This window comes from Rhinolophus sinicus, chromosome 7 (assembly GCF_057876585.1).
Source record: "Rhinolophus sinicus isolate RSI-liver-muscle chromosome 7, RSI-T2T, whole genome shotgun sequence".
Lineage (NCBI taxonomy): Eukaryota > Metazoa > Chordata > Mammalia > Chiroptera > Rhinolophidae > Rhinolophus > Rhinolophus sinicus.
Window position 1 is genome coordinate 32363090 of NC_142507.1, and position 23653 is coordinate 32386742.

At 41.6% G+C, this 23653-nt stretch overlaps 1 protein-coding gene across 2 annotated transcripts in view; it reads right to left on the bottom strand.

The window, feature by feature from the left end:
* Positions 1-2742: 2742 nt before the first annotated feature.
* The window catches only part of ALDH5A1 (aldehyde dehydrogenase 5 family member A1), a 39455-nt gene continuing 18544 nt past the window's right edge, over positions 2743-23653 (bottom strand). For both annotated transcript variants that reach the window (XM_019716816.3, XM_019716815.3), the window contains 5 exons: positions 17541-17684; positions 13909-14067; positions 10468-10637; positions 7344-7402; positions 2743-6111 (listed from right to left, as the gene is read on the bottom strand). In XM_019716816.3, the coding sequence (XP_019572375.3) occupies positions 5906-6111; positions 7344-7402; positions 10468-10637; positions 13909-14067; positions 17541-17684 (738 nt within the window). In that variant the 3' untranslated portion in view covers positions 2743-5905. The remainder of the gene's footprint in view (positions 6112-7343; positions 7403-10467; positions 10638-13908; positions 14068-17540; positions 17685-23653) is intronic.

Here is a 23653-nt window from a genome sequence, read left to right on the forward strand (position 1 = left end):
TTAGCTCAGTTGGTTGGAGCGTGGTGCTGGTAGCACCAAGGTTGCCGGTTCAATCCCCATGTGGGCCACTGTGAGCTGCGCCCTCCTTTAAAAAAAAAAAAAAAAAAGCGAGCCACCCTAGAAAGGGCACAAGTAGGGGCTGGCAGTGTTCTGTTTCTTGCTGTGGGAGCTGGTCACAGTGTGTCTTCCATTTGTGAAAATTCAGCATGTTGTTCACTTATTCACGTATGTTCTCTTTTCTGCATGTGTTACACTAAGTGAAAATTTAATTGAAAAAAGAAACCTTGCCAAGAGACTTTACCATCAAAGCCAACTAACAATAAAGCAGCACAGGGGAATTCCTTGGTGGTGATTCCTTGGTTCTGTAGCGTGGTTGTGGTGGTGGCTACACAAATCTACCTAGTGATTTGATAAAATTGGGTAAAACTACACACACACACACATGCACACAAAAATTAGTAAAATTGGCATAAAGCTTGTATTTACAGTATTGTACTAATGCCAATTTCCTGGTTTTGATACTGTTGGTTCCATAAGATGTTAACACTGGGAGAAGCTAGGTGAAGGGACACAGGAACCTATTTGGTTAACTCCTGTGAGTTTACATACTTTTCTGTATAAAAAAAAACTCCCCAAACTTTGGGAAAAGTACGTAATAGTTAATAGTGGAGTATATAGAAGAGAGATTAGAAAATTTGAGAAAGCTGGAGTATATGCCTTTCTCAGACAGCCTCATTCTGCAAAGCAGGTAAGTTTAGTTCAATAAACGTTTGATGAGCAGGAACCACGGAACAAGCCCTACTGTAGGTGCTAGGGTACAAAATTTCACATGCAGGCTCCTGGTCCAGGGCACTCACTGACTAGCAGCTCTCTGGGTAGAGAGCACCACTTACACATGTGTTAGAGGAAAAATACTTTTCTCTCTACCCTTCCGAGTGCTTGGCTGGAACCCTTGTAATAAAAGACAGATTAACACAAGAAAAACAGAGGTTTATCAGCACATATACTTCCTGTATTCCTTGGTGGTACCCAGGGAAAAATTAGTAACTCAAAGAGGTGGCTTAAAACGCCAAAGGTTAATGACAGAGAATCTTAAAGCAGCAAGAGAAAAGCAGTTACCTACAAGGGAGCTCTTGTAAGATTATCAGCTGATTTCGCAACAGAAATTGCAGGTCAGAAGGGATTGGCACGAAATATTCAAAGTGATGAAAACAAGGATCTGTAACCAAGATTACTGTACCCAGCAAAGCTATCATTTAAAATTGAAGGACAGATAAAGAGCTTCTCAGACAAGAAAAAGCTACAGGACTTCATCACCACCAAACCAGTATTATAAGAAATGTTAAGAAAAAAAATAAAAAATATGAATAACAAAAGGGCCATAACTACATACCTATCAATAATTACTTTAAATGTAAATGGATTAAATGCTCTAATCAAAAAAGTGGCTGAATGGATAAGAAAACAAGATCTTTCACATATAGTACCTACAGGAGACTCACTTCAGGTTGAAAGACACACAGACTGAAAGTAATGGGATGGAAAAAGATATTTCAAGAAAATAAAAAAATAAAAAGCTGTGGTAGCAATACTTATACCAGACAAAATGGACTTTAAAACAAAGGCTATAACGAGACAAAGAAGGATCTGTAATTCCACTTCTGGGTATTTATCCAAAGACCCCAAAACACTAATTCAAAAAGACATGAATCTATATGTTCACTGCTACATTATTTATAATGGCTAAGAATTGGAAGCAACCTAAGTGTCTATCAATAGATGAATGGAGAAAGAAAAAGTGGTACAGATACATAATGGAATATTATTCAGCTACAAAAAAGAATGAAATCTTGCCATCCATCTGCAACAACATGGATGGACCTACAGGGTATTATGCTGAGTATAGTCAGACAAAGACAAATGCGACATGATTTCACTTATATGTGGAACCTAAATAAATAAACGAACAAACAAAACTGAAACAAACTCATAGATACAGAGAACAATTTGATGGTTGCCAGATGGGAGGGGGATTGGAGGGATGGGTGAAAAGGGGAAGGGATTAAGAAGTACAAATTGGTAGTTACAAAATAGTCATGGGGATGTAAAGATAGCATAAGGAATATAGTCAATATTGTAATAACTATGTATGGTGTCATATGGGTACTATATTTATCAGGGTGATCACTTATATAAGTGTCTAATCACTATGTTGTACACCTGAAAATAACATATTGTATGTCAACTGTAATTGAAAAATAAATTTAAAAAAAGAGGTGGCTTACAACTCTGGCTTACATAACTTCTTCAAGAAAGATCAATACATTTGTGGAGAAATGACAGGACAGGAAAGCAGTTGTAGGCTTTTAAAGGCAGAGATAAAGGCTAGTTAGTGAAATTTGTTACATAGATTCCTCTGGTGCCCTCTCCAGGGTATAGAGTTGTCTCTGGGGATTAACCTTTGTCCTTCATGGTGGAGGGCAGAGGAGGGGCACCTTTGTAAACTTACATCCTGCTTTTAGGCAAATAGGAGGAGGGCAGAGAGCTTTTCTTGTATTTCCTTCTTCTCTGTTGCCTTCAGCTCACAATAATCCTTTATGCGAATGTGGCAAATTTTGGGGTTGCATATTCTGCTATCCTTCATACATATCTGAACTAGTCTAATAATATCCAATACAAACTCAAATGATGAACTGGCAAGAAAAAAACTGCCAGCAGAAACTTCATCACAGAAATAGGAAATTGTGTTAATTCAACATTTATTAATTACACACACAACTCTGCTGACAAGACACTTATACATCTACACAATTATCAAAACCTAGAAAAATGGTACGTGCACATTTAAAAAACAAAACACACTTCCCACTACACTTATTCCCAAGTTTTATCCCAAAAAATATTGCACAAAAAAGAAAAAGAAAATCACAGCATAAATAGTATTCAAGTAAAATGCAAAATGAAATGGTGGCAAAAGAATAATTAATATCCTGGGCTCCATCCTTTAGAGAAGACAGTCATGTGGCAAAATTTAAAGTTAGTAAGTTGACAACAGATTTATTTGCATTGTGCTTCTGATCTTTATTTTCACTGAGTCTTTCCATATGAACAAAGGTAGACATGGAAAGAAACAAACAACACTTAACTTTTAAGCATATTTAAATGATTTAAATCATATTTTAAATCATTTTTAACCACATTGAAAAGCCACTCTGAGGGAAAGGATATAATCCAGACAAGCTTATGCATAGCTGGGAATGTACGCGGAGAAGTACTTTCTCAAGGCCAACAGACCCCCATTATCTGGGTACCTTCATTTGACTTATGTGGTCATTACTGGGAAGTTCTTGGTGAGAACTCAGCAGAGTCATGCACAGAAAGTACTTTTTACATAGCAGCTATTCAACAAAATGAAATAATGCCTGGTAAAGGCAGGGAAGGTCCGTATCTCCTTTTTGGTCTGGATCAGGGGTTGGGAAACTTTCTGTAAAGAGGCAGAGAGTAAATATTTTAGGCTTTGCAGGATATACTACCTCGGTGCAAGAACTCAACCATGCCAAGAAAGTAGGCATAGACCATCGGTAAACGAAAGGGTGTGGCTATGTTCCAGTAACATTTTATTTATGGACAGTGAAATCTGAATTTAATATAATTTTCATGTGTCATGAAATATTGTTTAGATTTCCCCCGCAACCATTTGGAAATATAAAAACCATTCTTAGCTCTGCGTTGTACAAAAACAGGGCAGGCCAGATTTGCCAACCCCTGGGCTAGTAACAGTCCTTTTCTACTTCATGTTGTAATACATATATATTTTTATACGTCCCATCCATCACATATGGTACCTTACTGAAAAATAACCAAAAAAATGTTCATTTAAAAACACTTCCCACAATCCAGAACAATTTTACTACATAGTAAGTGATTTCCTTTTGAATTATTTTAATTAAAAAATGAATCAAATATATTACAGTGAGTCTCTGGCCCTGATTTATATACCTGGTGAGCTAAATATACAGGAAAACTCAAAGTCTGCCACCTAGCCAAGGAATCCACTGGCTGACAAAGTTACGCATTTATTTGAATATATTCCTCCAACTTCTCCAAGCATCAGTATTCTAGACATCTAAAAAATAACAGGGCATTTTTACTGTTAATAGAAAACACTCAAATATTAAGTAATTAGAATGTTGTATAAAACAACCTGAAAACTACAAAGTAGGAATTAACTGTCAGTGTGCTGCGTGTATGATTCTTGACAGGGCCTGGGCAATGTATGTCACCAGGAGGCAGGTTTCAGCGCTTTCCTTTTTTGGGCCCCAGGGACACGGCTCGTGTGATCCAGGCCAAATACAAGGAGTTCCAGGACTGGCTATGGTCACTTCCCTGGGCTCAGTGAGGAATGCTAAGTGCTGGGTGAGTTCAGGAGCAATTGCCCCCAGCACTGATTTCATTCACGCTTTCCTTCCACGACTGGGGATATCCACCACCGGGAATATCCATGGACTATCAGTGATTTCTGCACAGAGTGGGAAAGGGAGGAGCTTCATTTGCATATTCCGCCAGGAACCACCCTTAGTCCTTTTCCTCAGTGTATCGGTGGATGGGAGATATACCCAGATAAGCCTAGAATTTTCTTAATCAGTTTTTCTTTTAGAGTGACAGGAAACACCAGTCATAGGGTGTTTTATTTTTAAATGATGAACTGTGGAAACTCTTACTGGATAAAAGGTGCCTGAAATTCAAGGCCTCATGCCTTCCCCACAAGATCGATCGGCAATTGTGAAAATTCTTCCTTTTGTGACTACTGTGGTGAAAGAGCTTTGGCTCTTCTGGAGGGGAAGGAGCAGCATCTTCTGAGGACAGAGTGAGCAGGCTGCCGGTGACAACCACACTCAGGTTCCAAGGAGCAGACAGCTGGGCACTGCCGTCTTGGTCAAGCCCCTGCAGGATGCCCAAGGGGAGCGATACTGCTCATAATAATAAGACTACTATTAACAGCTCCTGTACTACCATCAGATTGTCTTTTTTTTTTTTTTTTGCAAACATTTTCACTTTCTCTTAGGCTCACAATACCCCATTGAGCTAAGTAAGGAATATACAGAACCCCCACTCTATGTGGGGGATGGAATTGTTGACCGGCCTGTCCATGGGACAAAGCTACTGCTCAGGGAAGGAACCAGGCCAAGCTACTATGTGTGTGCCTTCCACTCAACCAAGCTGTTCTGCTGTCAGCTTTACACTTAGGCTCTTTTCCTAAAGGAAACAAAATGAAGTGGAAAACAAGACAGAAATAAAAATATCATCTTTAAGCAGTAAATTTAGCACAATGAAGACTTCAATTTTAAAAACTGGTCCAGAACCAGGACTCCCAAGTGCTTTCTTTCCTCACTGAAGCACAGACAATTCTGTGCTATTTCAGAAGTCTTAAAAATGATTAATTCAGCCTCTGCAGCAACCTCCAAATACTTAGCAAGTGTCTTCAGTGCTGTGCCCCTCTGACCAGCCTGTCGGTCATACTCAAGGCTCTCCTCTGCAGGGAGGTCCCCTCCTTTCGGTCTAAGTGCCACGGCCATGTGAGAGATGCTAAGTCAATGCCCAGGCAGGCATCAGCCTTTGCGATGGGGCCACTGGGGCCAATCTGCCTCCCACTGTGCTTTGCTCTGTGGTAGATGGCGCTGTCTGGTTCCTGGAGAGTCGGCGGCCACAGGTACCGTGGCACCTACAGGTCCCTTGTTAGGTAAGGGGAGGGGTAGGAGTCCCATCTGCTTAATATTAGGAGGGCTGGATGAGCTTTAAAAAATTAATAATTCAGATATCCTATTGGTTTATTTAAAAAAAATGGATGGCATGTCCCCATATATGTAGGTAAGCTTCCTTTTTATATTTTAAAGAACTGAAAATCCTATAAGCCTCCAAAACACACATACTTGAGTTCCAGATATTCATCAATGCCATATTTGGAGCCCTCTCGCCCAAGGCCAGACTGCTTCACCCCTCCAAATGGGCACTCCACAGAGGAGATCAGTCCTTCGTTCACGCCCACCATGCCAACTTCCAACTGTTCTGCCACCCGCCAGATCTGGGCCGGGTCTTGAGAGTAAAAATAACCTGTCACAGGTAAAGGACACAGATGGCATGTAGAATAGTCATTAAAGATGTCATTTCTAAAGCTGAGGATGTCACTAACGACTGTCTGCCTAGTCGCTTGGGCCTGGAATCCACCCGGCCCCCATATAGATCCCCAAGTTGGTTGTGTCCATTGCTTCCCCTCAAATCCTTTAGACACCCTCTTTCTGCTTCTGTTTCCGCTCTTGCTAGTGCTCTCAGCATCTCCTCTCAGGACTGTGCCCATAACGTCCCAGCACCTATAATCTACTATTCAATCAGTCCTGCATACCTCTGTTAGATTCTCCATGGGACACTTCTGCCCAAACTGTCCAGTGACTCCTTGTCATCTATAAAATGAGGTTAAGTTCCTAGTGGATATTCAAACCTCCCTAAAGTGGTTTTAGTCAACACTTTCAACGTTACCTTCCATTATTCCAGTGACCAACCATCTTCTCCAAACTCATCAATCAAATTCTCCTTGTCCTTTCTTACTTTCCTTCTTAAACCCTCGGTCCTCTCTGTCCAGAATCTCTCCTCTCCAATCTGCACAATCAGAATCCTGCACATGTTGATGACCTCGCACAGGGCGTGGCTTCCCATCAGCTCATCACAGAGGGAAGAAAGCAGCACTGAACTCAGGGTTATGGGGACACTTGTGCACACACTGTACTGCAGCTTCCTGATCATGTTGAGTAGGCAGCTTGGGGTAAGGGGCCCCACCGCACGCATATCCTCCCTCTTGCTGTAAATAGTTCTTGTACACCTAGAGGGGCAGCTCCTATAGAGCTATTGCTCTATCTTTATGTCTCTGTGTCTTCCTCAGTACTTCACTCACTGTAGATGCTAAATATAAATTTGTTGCATACATTTGTGCACATACAATTTTGTCAGGGTGATTGGGTACATAGTGTGGCCACCGTTCTTTTAGTTTAGAAATGGTCAAGGATGCTCTCTGCTCAGTCTGTGCTGCCTCTCTGTTGAGCTCTAGGAGCCAGGAAAACGGGAGAAGCACTTGGAATTTCCAGGCATGAAGCCCCTGAGAACAAGGGTGTGTGTGATTCCCCACCTAGAACAATCTGCACTGCCTCTCCTCCCACCACCCCCTTGCCTCTCGGAAAGCAACGGACATGTGTTGCAGTGAAGTGTCCTTCTCAAAACCCAGGGCTGTGTCTAAAGGGAACACTCCAGCACCAGCCTGAGGAATATTATGACGGAGTCGGAATGGCACCTACCTGCTAACCCAACGTCAGTCGCATTAGCAATGGCCACCGCCTCCTCCTCTGAGTTGAACCTGCCAAAGTTAATATAGTCGTCAGTATAACCTGTAAAGGGGCATAAGGACAAGGAGCTGTCTTTCCTGCTGATTTGTTTCCCCAATAATAGCAAGAGTAAACAGGAGTTTTGTAAAGAGATCCCAAAACAGAGTACAGAGGAAAATGGCAGCACTCGCTGTGATGACTCAGCACTCAAGGCCCGCGTGCTCCATCAACCCAGCTCACATCTTCTGAGACAGCAGGAGACAAGCAGGCTGACGTGCAGGAACTGTGGTGTGTCCACAATGTCAAACAAAATGCTGTGAAAAATGGACCAGTGCTGTTGTTACCTACTAAGAATACACACGTTAGAAGCAAAATGTAGTAGAAAGAAAACCATGCAGAGGAAGCCAGGCCCAGAGTTCTGGTGTGGGCTCCACCACATGTGCTGCTTAACAGTGTGAAGGCACTGAGTCTGTTCTTCTCTGAAAGAAAGTGTGGTAGGACCAAAGCCCCACGCGGGCTCTTCCAGGTTTATCATTTTATTTCTGGAACAAGATTTGGGTGGCATTTTCCTGTTGCCCCAGAATTGTAACTGGGGCAATATGTTCAAGCACCCTAATTCAGAGATCTGCCAGTAGTGGGGGCCCCCATGTCTCTGGGGGCACTGGACAGAACTGGCTGGGCTCCCCCGGGCCCCAGTTGATATGTGGGGAAAACTGGGAGAGAAAAGGCAGCTCTGGGGGAGGGAAGGTCAAGGATGGTAGCCCTGAGAGAATCACTTGTTCAGAGGATGACACTGGTCTCCTAGAGCCATTCTGTTCACTGGAGAACAGGAAAACAGCATTGCTGATGTCCTTACTTTGCACCCATCCCTCAGAGATACAATAATGACATCATCAGTCACAGTGTCATTGAGGATCTACACCTTTCAGGTGTACATGCTAATGTCGGAGCTGTGGACGAGAGTCCACAGGTAACAGCTGAGTCCCCTCCTGGCCCTAACGTTTTTAGTGTACAGCAACAACCATAATGCTCTCAGGCTGCATGCTAAGCACTTTGTGCACGTCATGTCCCTTAAACCTCACACCGCCCCTGGGAGGCAATTACTACTTGTATTGTTTTCCCACATGAGGGTCCGGAGGCTCAGAGAAGTTAAGTCATCCAGGGGACACAGGTGTGAAGTAGCAAAGCCTGATTTGCATCCTTCTGGTTTCCTGAGAAACATCAAGTTCACATTCTAGGTAAAAATTTTCACTAAAACCAAGATGAAAAAGTTCTTCAAGTGGCAGAATAATATATAAACTTCATTAGCAAGATGGTAACAAAGCCGGCAAAGTATATGATTAGAAAGATTTCTGTCCTGGATAAGATGGCACAGGCAGCACAGCTGCCAGCTCTCTTTGGGAACCTGATGTCAGAGGAGAGAGAAAGAGAATCATGGCTCAAAAACCTTATCAGCAACTAACACCAAAAATGCACAACACCTGTAGAGGCCAAGAAGTGACTGGATCTTGGGCACAATGACAGCCTCAAGCGGGAGAGCTAGGGGTCACCCATGGAGGGGTTGGGAAGGGACAGAGCTCCATGGAGCCCGCGGACATGGGGCTATACCTCCTTCATCACACCTGTGAATTTCAGGTGATGTTGCCTATAGACCTGGCTCCCTGGATTAATGCTCTCTTGCCACAGGGCAGAAAAGCAGCAAGGCCAGCTTAGGGCAGCGGGCCCAGGCAGTACTTAAGCCCAGCTGGCTTAGTGAACCATCCAGAACAACGACAGGCCTCTTCTCCCCAATCCATTACAATAGAGGTAACTCAAAATGCCCCAGGGGCAAAGGATACCTGGGTCACAGGGAATGGTATAGGGACTAGATTTTAATAGTAGAGGCTCCCTCCCTGAGGCTCAACCCTCTGCCCTCTAAATGTATCAGAAGAAGCACAAACTAAGGTCTAAGATTTTTACCACAATCCCAAGGAGGACTTTACTACTAGCCAAGGCTGCTAACCATTCAAGGGGCCAAAGATGAGTTACAAGAAAATGACAAGGCATCTGAGGGCTCCAGGACTAAGAACAATAACAAACAGAACAACCTATACCGGGGAGGCAGAAACAGTGGAACAGAACAAAAGTATAGGAAAAGGATAACTATCCACAGCAAAATAGGGGAGAATAATGAGGCAGAAAGAATCAGTTATGGGGAAGAACCACAGGAGAGATCAAGGATGAAAAAAGTAACTGTCGCGATAAAGAATGCGGCGGACGTGCTGGACGGCAAAACGGGCGTACGTGGAGAGTGAAGTACTCGGCTGGCAAGTGGAGGGGGAGTGTCTCAGGAGGCCCCGGGAATGGACGCAGAGATGGAATGAATAAACAGGAGTTAAGAGCAGTGGAGAACGGAAGTAGATGTAACTCTATAATAGAATTCTTACAAGGCTGGAGAAGGAGGGAGAGAAGTAGCTGGAGAAATAACAACCAAGAATTTCTCAGGACTAAACAAACATTTTATATATTAAAGGAAGACGTGAGACCCTCAGAATGAAAAAGCTCACAGTGTGCCACACCAGTAAAATTTAAGAACGTCAAAGACCATGAGAAATTTCAAAAATCTCCAAAAAGTAGATCCCTTTCTATGGAACAGGAGCTAGACACCAGCTTTCTCAGGATGTAAACAGACAAAGCAGTTATATTTTCAAAGTGTTGAAGCTAGAATTTTATCCAGGAAATTATTATTTACTTGCAAATGTGAGATAAAAGATCATATAAGAACACAGAATATTCATTTCCCACAGACTCCCTTGAAAGAACGCTTGGAGGATGTACTCTATGAAGAATAAAAATGAGTTCAGCACAAAGCAAAAAGTAAGAAAGCAAAGTACAGAATTTGGTAAATTTTGTAGTCTAAGTAGGCAATAGTAAAAACAAATTTTTAAAAATCATAAAGGGAACTTGCCTCTTCAATTGACACAGCACAGCTCCCTGCCTCTCTAATCCACCCCCTCCTACAACCAGGCCTCAAAAGCACATGAACTGGATTTCTCTCTAGGTTTCCTTTTCCTTTCCTATTCTTTCTCCTGTCTTCCTACCAGCTAGACGATCTTACTTGATAACTGGTGCCAGAGGCCCAAAAGTCTCCTCATGAGAGCAGAGCATATCCTGGGTGACATTGCTGAGCAGGGTAGGCTCAAAGAAATTTTTTCCAAGTTGATGCCGCTTCCCGCCTGTCACAACTGTGGCCCCTTTGGAAAGTGCGTCACTCACGTGTTTCTCTACCTGTGTGATGAGAAAGAGAATTGCCATTGGGAAAGCTGGTTAAGGATACCTGGAAGATGACACAATCTCTCAGAATGTTTAAACTGCAGAAAAGTGTAACTGGTTTTCTTTCTTTCTTTCTCAAATAGGTTGAAAACAATGTACCCTAGTTCCTTTGGGTAGAAGGAACCAAATATGGAGAGATAGAGAGGCAGTAAGAGGGTGCGTGGTGGTACAGCACCGGCCCCTCCCTTCTCTGTGGTTTGTGGCTGTCTTACCATTTGTTGACTGGTCTGATATCACTGCTGTCTTTCCAGACCTGATGCTCAGCTGTTTTCCTGGGATTTGCTCTCACTGCACTCCTACGTGTGTTCCAAGATTTGGGATCCCATGTAATCCTCTTTCCTGGACTTTGCTTTCATACGTTTTCCTCAAGTAGTTTTTCTGAAAAAGTTGCACTGAAAGTGGTTTACTTTCTGAACTTTCTGACACTGCACGTCTGATGTTTTACCTTGTACTCCATCTGATCGATAATTTGGTTGGTGATAGAATTTTGATCCAATAATTTTCCTTCAGAACATTGAGGGCACTTCTCCATTTCTAGTGTTGCTGATGAAAAGTCTGATTCAATAAGGCTTCTCTCACTCCTTTGTGAGTAGCTTTTCCCCTTTTGGAAACTTCTAGGATCTTCTTTTGTGTTCCTGACATTCTAAATCTTTTTTTTTTTTTTTTTTACCGTTTTTTTCCCATTCATTCTACGTGACACTTGGGGTGAAAGCTTTCAATCTGAAGAATTATTTCCCCCCAGCTCTAAGAAACTTTTTTCTATGATTTATTTAACAATGCCATTTCCCCCCGTCTTCTCAATTCTTCTTTCTAGAACTCCAATTACTAAAATGGATATCCCCCTCACCTCAGATTAATTCTGATTTCTTTTTGCATTTCTGCCATGTTTTTCATCTCTTTGTCTTAAGAGATCTCCTTGATTTTGTCTTCTGTCTTCATCTACTAATTAAAAAAAATATTTCACCATGGTGTGTTTAATTTCTACAAACTCTTTCTTGTTCTCATTGCTTCATTTTCATAGAAACTGCTTCTGCTTTATAGATGTACTATCTTCTCAAAACGCTTGGAGGACACTCTTAGATTCTTAGAGAATTCCTTTCTGTTCCCAGATTCATTTACTTCCTTGAGGGTAGCTGTTCTGTTTGTTCTTAACTGACCCTTCCTCTTATGTGCTGAGGATTTGTCATGATCCTTGGTGGTTCATCTTTCTAATGAAGGACTGGGTTGATAACTTAGGTGGGTGGCCTGTGCTGTTTCCAGTCTCCTCCCTGAAAGGGAGGGACAACCACAAGCTCAGATTTATTCTGACCTGGCAGACTTGTCGGAGAGCCCTGCTCTGGTGCACCTCCCTCACTCTCACAGCGGCAGCCCTCGTTAGTAGGCTGCTATATTTCCTCAGAGGTACCTGCCTACCTGGAGCAAATGCCTCAGTTGTCTTGTGTATACTAGTGGTGGTGGTGGGGAGTGCTGTGGGAATAATCCAGAAAACTGCAAAAGTTTAATCAATTAGTCATTTCTCACTTCCTCCCATTCTTCCCTTTATCGCAGCCAATTCTAGAAAGGCTCCATCCTAAAAAATGGCACCATTTCCTCTGCAGGCCTCCCCTTGGCATGCTTCATCTGCTTTGGCCTTTTTGTTCACACAAGTCATTCTGCCTTCCAGAACTTCATCACAATCTTTGGTCCCATTCTCAGCTGAATGATCTATAGCATTTCAGAAGAGACAGATACAGGCTTGGGCATTTTGCCATCCATTCTGCCTCATCCCCTACAATGCTCTCATAGTCCACTGTTTGCAATAATACCCATTAGCCAGGATGGTTTACTTTCTATGATTTACATCTCTAATAACTATATTTAACATACTTAACAAGAGCCTACCTCTTTGTCCCCAAATAGAATCTTCTCTGTTCTCTTCTTATCATATTAAATGTGATATGCAGTTTTTCCCCCTGGAATTCAATCTATCACCGTATGTACACTAAAGTCAACGTGATGGATTGTTTTCAAACAAGGTGCTTGATACTAAATCTCCACTCAAAAAAGAAATCCTTCAGCTGTAGTTGCTTGAAGTCCTGGGAAACAGCGCCCTCTAGAGAGCAATGTCTGCACCTTCACTTTGGCCAAAAAAAAAAAAAAAATGTCTGGTACATGTCTGGTATTATAAGAAAGTTCCTTGTAAGCAACTCTGAAAAGGATTATTTTTTTTAAAAAGCAGAACAAAGAGTGAAATCTCAACGAGTTAGTAGACTAGATTGTGACATTTTTTTAACACATTTTTAAAACAGTTTAAAACGTGGTTTTTTTGTTGTTGTTTTTTTAAGTCAATTTGTTGTCCTTTCAATCTTAGTAGTGGAGGGCGCAGCCCAGCTCCAGGTCCAGTTGCCAGTTGCTAGTTGCAGGGGGCACAGCCCACTATCCCCTGCGGGAGTCGAACCGGCAACCTTGTGGTTGAGAGGACAAACGCTCCAACCAACTGAGCCATCCGGGAGCTCAGTGGCAGCTCAGTTCAAGGTGCCATGTTCAATCTTAGTTGCAGGGGGCAGAGCCCACCATCCCTTGTGGGACTCGAGGAATTGAACCAGCAAACTTGTGGTTGAGAGCCCACTTGCTCATGTGGGAATCGAACCGGCAGCCTTCAGAGTTAGGAGCACAGCGTTCTAACCGCCTGAGCCACCGGGCCAGCCCCTAAAACATGTGTTTTTAAAACACATTTTAAAAACAGTTTCCCCTTTCTGCCAAATCTTCAACGTGGTCTCTGCAGTTCTACATCTCGCTGCCAGGATGTTTTTGTCAAGGATTCTTCTGGAAGGGCATTTTGTTGTCAATGCCAGCCAGCATTTCAGCCAGAACATAAACGATCTCAAAAACAAAGCTGGTCTTCCTTTCCTTTTAGGTGTTCAAAAAATTAAAGAACTTCGTATTTCAATATCTTAATTCCTGAAGAAGCAAGGGATGGAATTATCACCACTTCAAGAGAAAATTTAGGGCGTACAGTAAAGACCTAAAGTGATGGATCTCATGGGGACTCTGTCATGACAGAGTTGTAAAAGCTTATGACTAGATGATGCCACACAACTCATACAAATTGGCAGAAATTCACTTTTTTATGACTTCTCCACTGTTTCCAAAATACCCTTGTTGGGTATATTACCAAAGTGTTTTTTGCTAGTTAAGCTTTTGATATCACAGCTACGAAATTTAACAGATAATAAAACAAACTTACCTTTTGTACTGCTTTTTCGTTAATTAATGGGCCTTGAGTAGTTCTCTCCTCAAATCCATTACCCACATGCAGATCCGTTTTAATTGCCTCCGAAAATTTTTTCACAAAGGAATCATGGATACCCTTTTGCACCAAGAAACGGTTTGAGCAAACACAAGTCTAGACAGAAAAAACAAACTCCATTAGACAGTTTGTAGGAAGCTATTGACCTGACCAATAAATGTGTGACTGCTGCTCCCTCTGAATGTGAAAACATTTCCCCAGGCATCCTCATCAGGTGTCCAACTTGCTATTTTCCTGTCCAGGTGGGCTTGGCCCTAAAGATAAGTGCACTGAAGAAATGCACATTCCTCTAAAACCCCTTGCACAGCTGCCATACCTCTGTGGTTAAACATGTATGCAAGATAAATACCTGTGTGCAAAAAAATAAAAAAAACCCATAACTCAAATTGTTCCAAATGGCTTGAATAAGTCATTATGAAACAAATAAGGCAGAAAAAGCAACACTAAAAACTAACCCCCTGAGAGGCTGTGATGCTCCACAGACAGAGGGCCTAGGCTAGAGGAACGTGGTCAAAGGCCAGTTTACATACTTTAGCTTACGCCTTCCAAGCGTTTGCAGTCTGACATTTTGAAAATGGACACAAGACCATTCTTCCACGTTAGTCTAAATTATTGAAAGGACCCTTGCTTATTTTTTCTAGTTAGACCTCATATTTAAAAATTATAAAATATAACCATACTACAGGAAATAGAGAGTTATTACTGATAAACTTTCCTCTTGTATTTTTTTTAAATTTATTGGGGTGACAATTGTTAGGAAAATTACATAGATTTCAGGTGTACAATTCTGTATTACATCATCTATAAATCCCATTGTGTGTTCACCACCCAGAGTCAGTTCTCCTTCCATCACCATATATTTGATCCCCCTTACCCTCATCTCCCACCCCCCACACCCCTTACCCTCTGGTAACCACTAAACTATTGTCTGTGTCTATGAGATTTTGTTTCTCATTTGTTTGTCTTGTTCTTTTGTTGTTTTTGGTTTATATACCACATATCAGTGAAATCATATGGTTCTCTGCTTTTTCTGTCTGACCTATTTCGCTTAGCATTATACTCTCAAGATCCATCCATGTTGTCACAAATGTTCCTATATCATCTTTTCTTACCGCCGAATAGTATTCCATTGTGTATATATACCACAACTTCTTTATCCATTCATCTATCGAAGGACATTTTGGTTGTTTCAATGTCTTGGCCACCATAAACAAAGCTGCAATGAACATTGGAGCACACGTGTCTTTATCTCTAAATGTTTTCAGATTTTTTGGGTAGATACCCAGGAGAGGGATTGCTGGGTCATATGGCAATTCTATTCGTAATTTTTTGAGGAACTTCCACACTGCCTTCCATAACGGCTGCACCGGTCTGCATTCCCACCAACAGTGTATGAGGGTTCCTTTTTCTCCACAGCCTCTCCAACATTTGTTACTATTTGTCTTGTTGATGATAGCCATTCTGACTGGGGTGAGGTGATACCTCATTGTGGTTTTTATTTGCATTTCTCTGATGATTAGTGATGTTGAGCATTATTTCATATGTCTATTTGCCATTTGTATCTCCTCTTTGGAGAAATGTCTCTTTAGCTCGTCTGCCCATTTTTCAATTGTGTTGTTTGTTTTGTTGTTGTTGAGTTTTATGAGTTCCTTGTATACTTTGGATATTAGCCCTTTATCGGAGGCACTGTTTGCAAAAATCTTCTCCCATTCAGTTGGTTGCCTCTTTATTTTGTCGATGGTTTCTTTGGCTGTGCAGAAGCTTTTAAGTTTCATATAGTCCCATTCGTTTATCTTAGCTTTACTTCCCTTGCTTTTGGAGCCAAATTCATAAAATGCTCTTTGAACCCAAGGTCCATAAGTTTAGTACCTATGTTTTCTTCTATGCAGTTTATTGTATCAGGTCTTATGCTTAAGTCTTTGATCCATTTTGAATTAATTTTGGTACATGGTGACAGATAGCAGTCCAGTTTCATTCTTTTGCACGTGGCTATCCAATTCTCCCAGCACCATTTGGTGAAGAGGCTGTCTTTTCTCCATTGTATGTTTTTTGCTTCTTTGTCAAAAATTATCTGTCCCTATTTACGTGGTTTTATTTCTGGGTTCTCAATTCTATTCCATTGGTCTATGTGTCTGTTTTTCTGCCAATACCATGCTGTTTTGATTACTGTAGCCCTGTAGTACAAGCTAAAGTCAGGGAGTGTGAGACCTCCATTATTGTACTTTTTTCTTAAGATTGCTTTGGCTATTCGGGGTCTTTTGTGGTTGCACACAAATCTGATGATTTTTTGTTCTATTTCTTTAAAAAATGCCATTGGGATTTTGATGGGGATTGCATTAAATCTGTATATTGCTTTGGGTAATATGGCCATTTTAACTATGTTGATTCTTCCAATCCATGAGCACGGAATATATTTCCATTTCTTTGTGTGGAAACAAGTATATAGATAATTTTGTGTCCTATGCATTTTAATTGGCTTAAAGGAACATACCCCAAAATTGTAGCTTTATAGTGTAACTGAAGGTTTACACACACCGACATTTTGTATTTTTAAAGGGAAACATCTTACTCTGAAACAACTGAGCTTATTTAGGAAAAACTAACTACCAAAGGATGAAAACTATTTAATATAGGATGCTACACATTTCACCTTTTTTTTTTTTACAGTATAACATTTTAGGAGTTTTCATTCTGTTTCTGGAATGCATTTAAAACTGCTTATTGATGATACTTTAAGACAAAGTGCTTAAGAATATTTTGTAAGAAGCCAGGATCCTGGCAACAGCTTGGATAGAACTGGGGAGGCAGGACCCTAGGTTCACAGTCCCAGCTCCTTAGCAGAGTTGGGACTGTGACCCAAGGATGTATGACCTCCAGTCAGTTAGTCTTTCTAGTCTCATTTACTCATCTGTAAATACAAGAATTGTATCAGATAACTTTGAAGGACCCTGCCAGATCTAACATTCCAGAATTTCCTATGAAGGTGTGAGTGAGCTTAGGTGACCACTCTCCCAGTGACAACCTGGATAGCCTGTGGGCACACTGATAGTCCCCAGGCATGTGCCCTGCAGTGGGTGCCAATCATGCCCCTTCCATCTCAGAAAGTGTGAGACCCAGGCAGCAGGGTTTTGAGTTTTTCAAGGCACCATTTCAACATTTTCCTACTTTATTTCCTTAAGACCACGGGCCTCAGATACTAGCTATTTAGGCTGTTTTGTGTCAGAGGAGATGATTGTACCTGTTCAGTACAGGAAAGCCCAATGAGGAAAAACTGTGAACATAACCAAATTCAAAGAGTAGGGGAAAGAAGAGAGAACAATTTAATTAAAAGACATCTTCTGTTCAGGAAATTCCTTGAAGCCAGAAACTGTATTTCTCTTGGGATCTCCACGCCTAGCATCATCCCTGGCAAAGAGAGGGTATTTTCTAAGTATTGGCTGAAAAAGTGAAAGAAGGAAGGATGGACAATGGAAGGAACCCAAAAGTTTCCTTTGAAGAGATGAATAAGACTGTAGAACTTTTGTAAAATACAGACACATACAAACCCTGGAAAACACCACAGGACTCACCTGTCCAGAGTTCCTAAATTTCGATGCCATGGCCCCTGCCACGGCCTGGTCCACGTTGGCACTGTCAAAGACAATGAATGGGGCATGGCCACCCAGCTCCATGGAGACCCTTTTCACAGAGTTGGCTGCATGGCGCAACAGTATCTGTAAGCAGAGGACAGAATGCTGTGAGCCTTTGTTTCAAAAAAATACTCAATAGTGAAGAAAGCCAGCTATACCATAGTGTATATTGGATGATATTTTGTATAAGAAAAGGGGAAAGCAAGAATACATATTTATATTTGCTTGTATTTGACAAAAAACCACTGGGATGATAATAAGAAAGTAAAAGTGATTATAAAAGGGGAAGGGAGTAGGGATGGGGTGAGGGTGAGACTTCATGTTTATATTGTCTTGATTTTTTAACCACGTAAGTGTATTACCTATTTAAAATATTGTATGATAGGCTTAAAATCATAATATAGAGATAAGTTAATAAGATCACCCAGAATTCCAGAACCCATAGCTTACCACTGATAGCATTTTAAGGTATACACATCCAGAATGTGGCAATGCTGGAGTATGTAGATATACTTTTTTTTTTTTTTTTTTTTTAAGAAAACAGGATGGTAGAGTTATGTACTTTAGCAACCTGCTTTGTCTTCTCAATTCACCACATATCTGGAACATCTTAACATGTCCACAACATGTTATACCTTGTTCCTTTAATGAGACATTATAACGTGAAGATTCTCTCATGTCAGCACACATATTTCTACATTCCTTTAGATGCCTGCATAGTATTTCATTGCATGACTGTTCCATAATTAATTCAGCCTCCATCTGTTGAAAATTTAGGTTGTTTCCAATTCCTTGATGTTAAAAATAATGCTGCAATTATTGCCTTATGATAAATACAAGAAGCAGAATTGCTCAATGCACAATTGAAAGGCTTTTTGAAACATATGACTATTAGGCTTTAAATATCCAGTGAGAGATTTTTTATTGCCAAGAAAAGATGCCCAAGGATGTTTAACTGCTTTATAACAAACAGTAGTCACAGCTATAGGAAAGATGGAATGACTTGGATGGTTCAGTGAGACAGACAGTAATCACAAGTCCAAGGTTACTCTAGAAATGGCCTCCAGTGATGCATACCCTGAGGTTGAGGGTTTTGTGATAGGGCTCTCGGTCAAAATTCAGAACGGGTGGAAAAATGTTTCTGTGCCAGTACTTCTCTATACACCCAGATGTTAATGTTCCAGCAACTAAATAGTAGTAACAATCTTCTCATTGATATGTTACTATTCAACAAAGTGGTACAAGTTTTAAGATTAAACATATTTCTGCATTGGACTCAAGATAGTTATTTGTTTTGAATTTTTAAGAAATGCTCTCTGCCAGGCCATTGATCTTCCTGACTGTTCACTTTGGGTCTCTTGACTCCACCCAGCCTTGGGCACAGGACCTGTCCCGAGGCATCTTCCTTCTCCGCGCACTGGCTCTGTGTTCTCTGACCATGTGTTCTTCCCTTTACTCCTCAGGATCATGGACTGAACCTGACTTTGGCTGCCATGAGCCTGCAGTGCAGTCTGCACTCCTGTCACCTTGTAAGGAATCCCTTCCGTTCTGGTTCCCTCTGCTGACCTCAGAATCTCAGCTTCCAAAGCCCTAAAGAGGGGCTGTGACTGCCTGGCTCATCTCTCTATGCTAGGTCACTGGCCAGCTTATGAGTCTGGTTTTCTCGGGTCAGATGATCACTCATCTGTTCAGATGATCAGTTCTCTGTGTGGGAAGAGATAAGGTGCTATGTGCTATAAACATGGCTGCTGTCCTTCAGCAGCCCCAGAGGGGTGGTCTCCCTCCAAGGGAGTGAGGGTGGGGTAAGCCTGTCTGGAACAGGCTCATTGTTTAGGGCTCAGTTAGAGGAAAGATTCTGTCTGAAGATCAGGAGCTCAGCCATTGATTCTCCATAAAGATCAGCTCAGAAGAGGCCCCTGATAGAAGGAGTAGTTATTCCTTCCTAAGTGATTCCTGTCACTCTCCCTTTAAGCCACTTGAAGTGAATCACTGTCCTGGGTAAATAATTTAAGAGGCAAGTTAGACTTGGCAGGAACATGGTGTGCATGGTCCTGGGTGCTGTCAGATGGTGACAGTTTGCTGAGCAACGTGAGGAAAAGTACTCAGAGTTGCTGGCCCAGCATCTCTGGCTTCAATGGCAAAGGTTTTATAACACTTTCTCCCAGGTGTCTCCTTTCCTCTATTTCCTAGTGACCTTTGAAGCCCTCTGAGAGTAAGTCTGCATTGTAAGATACACTTATCAAGGCTGTACAGTTCATGGATCTAAAATTCCTGCAGCTTATATGGATGAATGGCAGGCTCCCAGAGTGCCACTCCCTAACTGCAACTAAATTTATGGCACAACAAAGTGATTATGTTTGGGAGTTATTAACTTGCTTTATTCCTTCCTGCTTCTCATGGTGTCTAGAAATGACCAGTTCCACAAAAACTTTCAGATTAAATTGATGTTATTTTTATCTGATAAAGGTTCATGTACATCTCTAGCATGAGTATAAACACACACACACACACACACACACATAAATATATATTAGCAGAAAAACTATACTATCTGGATAGAAATACCATAAGTAAAAACTTTTGTTCTACTCTGTTTTTTTGCTCTTTTGAACATTTGGAAGGATAAATAAAAATCTTCTCATAGGTGCACACATGAAGCTTTGGGGGAAGAAATTTTCAGTTCTTTCAAATAAAGAAAAAAGCACTTTCTTTTTCTGTAAGTTCCTTTATAGTAAATACAATTTTTGTTCAGTTCTAAGGCATCCATTTCAACATCAGTTGTGTGTTTCAAATCTTTAATTCTAGATTAAGAAAGAAACTTGCCTTCCAGAATTGAGGAAATAAGATGGATAGCTTTCAGCCACTTCACATAAAACAAATAATGGAAGGGGGGATTTCCAGTCAAGATGGCAGAGTAGGTAAATACTGTGCTTGCCTCCTCTCGTGACTGCATCAAAATTACAACTAAACTATAGAACAATCACCACTGAGAATAGCCTCAAGTCTAGCTGAACTGAAGTCCTACAACTACGGTCATACAGAAGTAGCCACCTTGAGACTGGTAAGAGGGGCAGAGATGTAGAATGGGTTAGTCCCACACCTGTGTGTGACTATTAAAAATCAGGAGGGATACCTCAGCTGTGGAGGTCCCCCTGAGAGGAGTGAGGGATCCCAGCCCAACACCAGGGTCCCCAGCCCTGGGTTCCAGTGTCAAGGAAATAAGTCCCCGTAACTTCTGGCTGTGAAACCCAGCAGAGATTGAGGCTGAGTGAGACAGAATGTGGCTGGAGTCACAGGCATTCCTCTTAAAGGGCCCACACGTGGACTTACTTGCTGACGGACTAACTTGCTCTGAAGTCTAGCACTGGGGCAGCAGCTCGAAAGGTGCCAGAGTCATATGGGGAGGAAGTGACTTGTCTGGCTGCAGGGTGAGGGCCAGAGGGGCAGAAGTACTGGTAGAAGCCACTGTTCCTCTGTTAAGCCCTCCCCACTCATAGAGCACAGATGCAGGCGGCCACCATATCTGAGTCTCCATCAACCTGGCTAACACAGTTCACCCAGCCCTGGTGATTCCCTGAGACCCTGCCCCACCCAACTTTCAGGCCTACCCAAGCTGCTTCCAGTGTCTTTTCCATACAAATGGCCTGTCTTGGCTCATGCCTAAAATCTCTCAAAAATTCACAAACCCCAAACAAGCAGCATCTGGCTTTGGTGTACCCTGTACCTCTTGCTCAGCAGCCCCAAGACCAACACTAGCAGCAGCAGGCCTCAGTTCACAGCTTAGCCTTTCCCAGGCATCTCCAAGCCCAGTGCGTGGGGCAGCCTTCTGTGGATTGCTTTGTGGCTCATTCAGATGGCCCCGGGCAGGGTACAGGCTGTGGCTGAACTTGGCCTGTGGCAGGGCCCCTCCCAGGAGGCCCTGGGGCAGGCACAAGTGGTGGCCAGCTTCAGACCGTGCTGGAGCACCACCCAACTGCCTCCTCAGACAACACACCCAAAGGGCAGACTGGACAGGCACCAGAGCCCTGCTAAAGTGAATTCTGCTCTGTAGGGTCAGCCCCTGCACATTAGCTCCTCCACTGTAGTCATGGCAGGCATTTACAACCAATCAGCCTGAGGGTCAATCCCTCCTATTGACATGCCAACAGCAACCAAGGCTCAACTAGAACAGAAGAGCATATACAACCCACACAAGGGACACACCTGGAAGACCAGGCTCAGGTGACCAGAGGGACTGCACAACTGGGCCCCACAGGACACCTACTACATAAGGCCACTCTACTAAGACCGGGAGACATAGTAGCTCTACCTAACACATAGAAACAAACACAGGAAGGCAGTCAAATGAGGAGACAAAGAAACATGTCCCAAATGAAAGAACAAATCAAAACTCCAGAAAAAGAACTAAATAAAATGCAGGCAACCAATCAACCACATGTAGAGTTCAAAACATTGGTTATAAGAATGCTCAGTGATCTCAGGGAGAACTTCAACAAAGAGATAGAAAACATAAAAATGGAGATAGAACACATAAAAAAGAACCAGTCAAAAATGAAGAATACAGTAACAAATAAAGAATATATTAGAGGAAATCAACAGTTGATTACATGAAGCAGAGGATAGAATCAGCAATTTAGAAGATAAGGTGGCAGAAAATACCCAATCAGAACAGCAAAGAGAAAAAAGAATCCAAAAAAATGAGAATACTTTCAGGGGACTTTAGGACAACATCAAGTGTACCAACACTCGCATCCTAGAGGTACCAGAAGGAGAAGAGAGACAACAAGCAACTAAAAACCTATTTGACAAAATAATGACAGAAAACTTCCTTAACCTAGTAAAGAAAATAGACCAACAAGACCAGGAGGTGCAGAGAATCCCAAACAAGATGAACTCAAAGAGGCCGTCACCAAGACACATTATAATTAAAATGCCAAAGGTTAATGACAAAGAGAATTTTAAAAGCAGCAAGAGAAAAGCAGTTAGTTACCTACAAGGCAGCTCCCATAAGACTATCAGATGATTTCTGAACAGAAACTTTATAGGCCAGAAGGGACTGACATGAAATATTTAAAGTGATGAAAAGCAAGGACCTACAACCAAGATTATTCTACCAGCAAAGTTATCATTTATAATTGAACGAGAGGTAAAGAGCTTCCCAGACAAGAAAAAGCTAAAGGAACTCATTACCAACAAACCAGTATTACAAGAAATGTTAAGGAACTTCTTAAGAAGAAGGAAAAAAAAAATCAAAAATATGAATAAAATGGCAATAACTACATACCTATTAACAATTACTTTAAATGTAAATGGATTAAATGTTTCAATCAAAAGACACGGCGGCTGAATGGATAAGAAAACAAGACCCTTACATATACTGCCTACCAGAGACTCACTTCAGATTGAAAGACACACAGATTGATAGTAAAGGGATAGAAAAAGGTACTTCATAAAAATGGAAACAAAACAAAAATGCTGAGGTAGCAATACTTATACCAGACAAAATAGACTTTAAAACAAAGGTATAACAAGAGACAAAGAGCGACTCAGTAATTCCACTTCTGGGTATTTATCTGAAGAAATCCAAAATACATGTACAAAGGGACATGTACATCCATATGTTCACTGAAATATTATTTACATTAACCAAGATATGGAGGCAACCTGGATGTCCATCAATTGATGAATGGATAAAGAAGAGATGATACACACACACACACACACACACACACACACACACACACTGGAATATTAGCCATAAAAAAGAATGAAATCTTGTCATCTGCAACAACATGGATGGACCTAGAACGTATTATGCTGAGTGGAGTAAGTCAGACAGAGAAAGACAAATGCCATATGATTTTCCATATATGTGGAATCGAAAGAACAAAATAAACAAACAAAACAAAAACAAACTCAGATACAGAGAACATTTTGAGGGTTGCAAGATAGGAGGGTGGTTGGGGGCAGTGGGTGAAATTGGGGAAAGGGTTAAGATGTGCAAATTGCCAGTTATAAAAATAGTCTTGGGGATGTAAAGTACAGCGTAGGGA